At 38.4% G+C, this 6568-nt stretch overlaps 1 protein-coding gene across 4 annotated transcripts in view; it reads left to right on the top strand.

Moving 5' to 3' along the window:
• Window positions 1-6568, top strand: part of MICAL2 (microtubule associated monooxygenase, calponin and LIM domain containing 2) — a 193348-nt gene that overhangs the window by 70194 nt on the left and 116586 nt on the right. Inside the window, exons 17-19 of one of the 4 annotated variants that reach the window (XM_019519569.1) lie at window positions 513-725; window positions 971-1072; window positions 3515-3646. The exons of the other annotated variants lie outside the window; for them this stretch is intronic. Of the exons in view, the coding sequence (XP_019375114.1) occupies window positions 513-725; window positions 971-1072; window positions 3515-3646 (447 nt within the window). The remainder of the gene's footprint in view (window positions 1-512; window positions 726-970; window positions 1073-3514; window positions 3647-6568) is intronic. 4 annotated transcript variants of the gene reach the window in all.

The following is a 6568-nucleotide window of genomic DNA, read 5'->3' as shown; positions in this document are numbered from 1 at the left end:
GCTGTTTTACTACCGCCGCCCCCCCCCCCCCCCCCCCCAAAAAAAAAAATCTTTTGCTCACAATATTCACAATGCATTTGTATAAATTTGGGAGAGATTACCAGTAGAACTATGCCAAATAAATGGTACACTTTTGATGTAGGATGTATAAAAATACCTAGCAGTGTAATGCAGGAATAGTGCTGCAGAATACACAATGGTTCAGAATGTTTATTCTTCTCCAAGTAGTATCAGTTGAATTATGCCTAAGGATCAGAAGGTGGCTCGACCTCAGGTTACAATGACCTGCATGTGTTGTACAGTACTAGTATAATGCAGTGCATGAACATATGCATGAGTATGTTGTAATATGTCCAGTGTTCCAAGACATTAGAGAATACTGCAATACATTAAGTGCCTTGCTAGGTGTCTAGCTGTGGCATACTGTTATAGAGGCACTCTTGGAAGAAGCATGTATTGCATGATGGTATAGAAAGCAGGCTTTCTTCATTTGAAGTGTTTCCCAGTTTCAGGCGGTAGCTAGGACTGAACATGAGGTACGAGAACCAAAACAACCTTTTCGTGATTCTGATCATATGGCCAAGGGATCACAAAGCACAGAAAAAGCACACAGGCAGTCCAGTCTTTCAGGAAACTCAGAAACCCTTGCATCTGGCTGTCTTGCTGCCTCTGTACTGTCTGGAGTGCTTCAGCGCCTTCAGCATGTGGAGGAAACAATTCATCAGGTGACAAGTAATATCTTTTACCCTTTTTCTGTTTAAGCTATGCTTTTATTCTGGTAATACTATGTGTGCTCTTTTTTTTCCCTATGTTCCTCAGCTTTTCCATCTTAACTACGGTTTCTGTAGTAAAGAAAAAAAACATTGCCTTTCCCTATATATACTGTACTTCTGCCTTTTCTTGTATTACTAACTCAAATCTGTCTCTCACTCTTCTCTTTTTTTTTTTTTTTTCTTGACTCTTACTACAGAAGAGAGCTCAGGCCATAGCAAATAGGGAATTTCATAAAAAGAACATTAAAGAGAAAGCAGCTCACCTCGCCTCAATGTTTGGATACGTGGACATACCAAAGGTGAATATGCAGCTGAAGAAACACTGACTGAGATGAGATCAGATATACTTCGTTATACTTGTTCTTTTCATCCTGTATATATCTAAACCAGTTGGAAATGAAATCTCACATTTTAAGTCTGTTTAAATTTAAGCATACCTTGAAATATGCTTGAAAAGAACTTTAAGAACTCAAGTGCACTGGTTGCTTTAGAAATAGAAAGGAATTGGAAGTGTAGCATTTAAGCAGATAATTGGTTTGTTCAGCATTCAATGCATCTTACTTTTATACAGCTTCTGTTTCTACCCATGGTTATGGTTTCTGATCAAATAGCTATCAAACAATATTCTGATTGCAATGATAATTTTCCTGGCCCCTTTCAATACAGAGGTACAGATAGATCTCCGATGTAAAAATTTCATGTTATCCTGTTGCAGATTTGGTATTGCAAAGGTTTTTGCTGACAGAGATGATACAGGGTCAATATTTTCTTGGTAGGGAAATATATATAGACTTCCCCCAAAGTAAGTACATATTGAAAATCTTTGGAAATATCTGAGTATTTTTCCAATGTGGTCAGGAGTTCAATTGTAAAATGTTTTCCTTTGAAATTAAGGAGCTAAAGGAGAGTACATGCACACATACTACCTTTCTGATAGTTAAGCCAACTTAACTTTTAAAGTCAACTTAACGGTGAGAGCATACACATTTATATGACTTAATTGTGGTGCACAACCACCTCCAAGGTGTATTACCTTGAGTTGTGTTAAAGTTGACTTAGTTCAAAAGATGGCTGCCACTATGTCAAGGAGTTGTACGTGTGTATGCTCACATGTGGCTTAATTTAAGTCAAGTTGCCTTATTTTAAGCCAACTTTAGTATGTGTGTACGCACCTGGAGAGTTGGAAATTAGTGGAGAGAAACTGACTCTGTCTAATCCACTGGAAGACAATGATGCTGTCTGTCTGTTTGGCTCAGCAGACCCATTTTGTTTTCCCTGAGCTTAAGTTCAGCACACTGAAATGTACTTGCTGTAAATACATTCAGTTTGGCTAACACTGTTTTAAATATGTACATTTACTTCTGAAATCAAGCTTACTACCTTACTTGGTGATGTTTCGCAAGCCAGGTTTTTCTTTGTTACAGCAGCTGCGATTGACCAAAATGGCTACAATGCAGTACAGTGTAGAGATGTCTAAGTTACTTGCAAGCAAACTTTCTTGTATGCTGGAAGCAGTTGAGCCACATTCAGTCAGTTGCTTTTACTGACCTCAATATTTCAGCCCTTGGAGCTACTAGTTCATAATTACTCGTTGATTAAATGTTAAATTCACAAAACTAAAATTGTTTCTTAAAGTTCATCTTGTCCACTTAAAAAAATTTCCAGTATGGTACAAAACAAATTTTAAGTTCAGACTTCAGTGATATAACTCTTTTACTTATTGTAATGGTGGAAATTGGACTAGAAATTGGACAAAAGAGTGGGGGCTGGACTACATGACCTCCTGAGGTCCCTTCCAATCCTAATTTTCTATGATTCAATGAAATGTAGAGCATAAATAGAGAGCTACCAAAATGGCAATTTCACAGTTTCCATGGAAACCATGGGATAAGTAGGTCCCCTGCAAAAAAGCCCAGTCCCCATGAACCATGAAGAAGTGCAAAAACAGCCAGCAAGCTGGGGGTGGGGGGGAAGGAGTGGGCAGGAAAGAACTGCAAGTGGAAAACAGTGGGAAGCCCTGGCTCCCTGAAGCACATGGACAAGGGAGATTTTTGTGGCAGAGTACAACAGGCTCTCCACACTTCTGATTGGCTGAGGGGTTCTGGCAGTTCTGCCCCTTCCCAGAGATTGACAGATGGCCTTCTGTCAGTCCCTGGGGAGGGGTGGGACTTCTGGGGCCCCTCAACCAATCAGAGGTTTGGGGGGGGCCCTGCCACACTCTGCCATGAAAATGGCAACCAGTGCCATGCTTGGGCCATGAAATTGGGCAGCCGTCCCCATTTCTGTAGGCCCCTAATTATAAATGTTCTGTCTGTGCATGGTATACCATTTTGAAATTGAAACTATACTTCCGTCTTCCCTGGAATAGTTAATAGACTGAATTTGATGACACATTGTACTGAAGAGAAATCTAAGTAATGGCAAAATTCACCCTTTGAGCAGGTTAACCTGTGAAGTGAGGGCTTTCCCTTTTAAGAGTTGCCACAGACTATTGTCTGGGGACTGTTTGTTATTTTCAGGATTCAAACTTGTTTTCAGTAGCTGAATAATGTATACCTTAATGAAGAATCATCTTGTAAGAATAGAAACTGTAAGACCGTTTTTATTTTGAAGCTGGAGCCAAATTGTGCAGTGACTCCCTGCCTAACTCTTTGGTGCATGGTTGTGCAGTTTCATCATCTTAACATGTATTAATGTGATTGTCCTTTTGGATAACTTCCCTCTATTTCTGCTCTGTACAGAATAAACTACCTACTAAAGGCCTCTCCCATTCTCAACCCCCAACTCCCTCTTGCCCTCCATCTTACGATTCAGCTGCTACTTCCTCTTCAACATCTGTTGGCTCTGCTTCCCCTGCTGTCCATTCTAGAAAGGTATTCTGTTAACAGATTTTCATGTAAAATCCAAACTTGCACTAAAAACTTCACAACAATTGGCTCAGACTGAAGCTGTTGGCTTTGCATGGAGAATCTGGGTGTGCTGTATTTCACTGTGGATTCGGACTTTAGACTGGTCACTTTTTGTTACTTGTGCATGTTAGTGGAAGTAAAATCACCATCAAAGTCATTCAGATGAAAAAAGCTTAGGTGTGGACCAAGGAGTTGTTGAAGGTACTAACCAAAACTCAAGTTATTTGTACAATGCTGCTAATTTTAAGTGCTCTGTTTTCTTTAATAGTAAAACCACAAACCGTCTTATTTCTGTGAAATACTCATTTCGTTTCTTCACATTAAGTAGCATGGGATGACTTGTGGGTTGTTTGGATGTTATTTTTTCATTCAAATATCAATCAGGCCAGAAAAGAGGTTGAATGGATGATGATTTTTCAAAAAGAGAATGGATCTTAGGAAAGCTCTAGAGGAAGGAAAGGAATAAATTGGACAGAGCCACAGACTGCTGAGTGTTTTTGTTTTGTTTTCCTTGCTTGCATACTTGTACTTAACTTCCTTATAAGAGTCAATGGCTTGGTTAACCATTTCAGCATAACACCAGATTTGAAATATAGGAACTATGCACAGATTGAATAATGGCAGCTGAATAGACATTAGAGTTCAAAGAGTTTAGAGTTTTCACTAATGTTTCTTGTGATACTAAAGGTTGGAACCTTTGATTTGAATAAGTTGTCAGAAGTTCAGCTTCCTTCTCTTATGCAGGAAAGATTCTAATTGGGGGGAATTTTCAGCTCTCTTGTTCCTGATCACCTGGGAAGTAGCTACAGCAGATGTACGCAGTGCCTTTCAAGCCTCCAAACACTTACATGCTAAGTAAGTTTGGAGTGAAACTTATTTTGGAATTCCCTGAAGTTCCTGGTTTTATTTAAAAAACACTATTGGGACCAAACATTGATGCTTTCAGTCTAGTTCAGTCCTGCCAGCACTTTTAAGACCTGAAGGTTGTCTTTCAAAACTTGACATGGTTTGCTATCTGTTGAAAGGATGTGAGGATTTTTTTTTCTTTGCTCTTACATCTATCATTTGTGAATTTTAGTGTCTACTAGCACTAAAAAGGACTCTCTTTTTTCTTATCTGTTGATGTTTATATAATACCTGTACACGTGGTCTAAATCTAGTCCAGCTTTGGTAGCTGAATGTGATTTTCTTCTTTTAGATATGAAGTAGTGCAAGTTAGTGACATCAGTCCAGTTTCTGTTGGACTGGTACCCACTTTCCAATTAACACTGGTTTGATTGGGCTGATAGCATCAGCAGGAAGAGCAATGACTGAACAGGCAGTGATTGAGCTGTGCCTGTGCCTTTAGGTCAGTGGTTCTCAACCTCATTAAATTAAAGGCAACTCTGGAAAATGCCAGATGTGCTTTCACTTGTTTTTTTTTCTTCTTTTGACTATGAAAAAATAATAGAACAATTTTTCTGTTGTAGAGACCTCAAACTCTGCAACAGGTCAGAGCATTTTTGACACTATTCCTATTTTAAAATTTTGGGTTTCTCTTGTGATTCATCTGTGTCTGGCACCCTTCAAAGGAACTTGCGACACCCAGGTTGAGAATCACTGCTCTAGGGACAGGTTCTTCAGATCAGGGGAGCGGCTGGCTGAGTGGACGTTAGGGTAAAGCCTGGACTCTTTTCCTGTCTTGTGTCTAAGTAATAGATACAATGTCCAGAACACCAGGTCTGATTCTCATTTACACTAAGGTTCATTGCCACCACTGCTGCAGTATAAAGGGTAATCAGGTGGGCATAAATGGGCCATTGTTTAAACTCAGGCACTTAATCTTCTGTAAGCATTGACAAACAGTAATTTTACTGAGATTTATATTCTTGTCATCTAGTCAAGGGCTCACCAGTGCTGAAGTTTTGATTTTGTTTAGAAGAGCAGTTACTCTTTTAATATAAAAGGTATTTGTTGTTTTTGATGAAATTGGGATTTATTTAATTAGGACAGCTATAGTTTAAGAGTTGTTGGAACCTAAATGGATTTTACTGTTTTATTTTAAACCCGTTGTGTTTACTGTAGTTTAGAATGTTCTATCTGGAAGTAATGGTGGAACAAAGAAACACAATCCATGCTCTAAAGTTTCTTGTACAGGCAAGGGTAGTATCAATCTTCTTAGGACTTACTGAATATTTGACAGATCATTTAGTACTGAATGGGTTAATTGACAAACTTAGGTGCCTGAAAATTCTGTTCCTTAGTGTTCAGGCTGAGTTTGATAACTATAATTCATATGCATATAATATCATATTTAGGAGTTTTGTGATACTGTAGCGGTAGACTGCTGAAACAAGTTGCTGTGCGCTGATCCTGTTACGCATCCCCCTCCATGGTTTTTTTAGGACAGTTCAGTTTCCTAATCAACTTACTAATTACTACAGCCACCTGTCTAGTTGCCTTTAGTTTAAATTCATTTTGGCAAGAAGCAAACTGCTACTAGTTTTATTGTAATATTAGCATTAACCAAAGACTAGCATTTTTCAAACTTTGGAGCCTAAAGGCAGGTGTCTAAATCCATTTTTAGACACTTAAATAAATACCTTGATTTTTAGAGATGCCTCAGTAGGAGCTGACGAATCCTAAATAGTTCTGGCATCCCATAAAACATCAAATTCCATTTGTTTTTTTTTCCTCCTTGCTCCATATGATCCTCTCAATCAGCTCAGTTTACAGTTCTTTAGTTTTTCTTTTACATTTTCCCCTTTTGCTTTTTTTAATGCTGACTTATATCACTGAAATAGTCTCCACTAAGATGAACCCTGTTTATGTTCTCCATTTTATTTAAAAAAAAAAAAAAAAAAAATTTTCCCAAAAAAAAAATTTTTGGTTTTTTGGTTTTTGTTT

The sequence above is a fragment of the Gavialis gangeticus genome, unplaced genomic scaffold (genome assembly GCF_001723915.1).
Source record: "Gavialis gangeticus isolate Ggan-Ray unplaced genomic scaffold, GavGan_comp1, whole genome shotgun sequence".
In the NCBI taxonomy this organism is placed as follows: domain Eukaryota; kingdom Metazoa; phylum Chordata; order Crocodylia; family Gavialidae; genus Gavialis; species Gavialis gangeticus.
The sequence above is the reverse complement of the archived record's forward strand: the minus strand, read 5'-3'. Positions and strand labels throughout refer to the sequence as shown.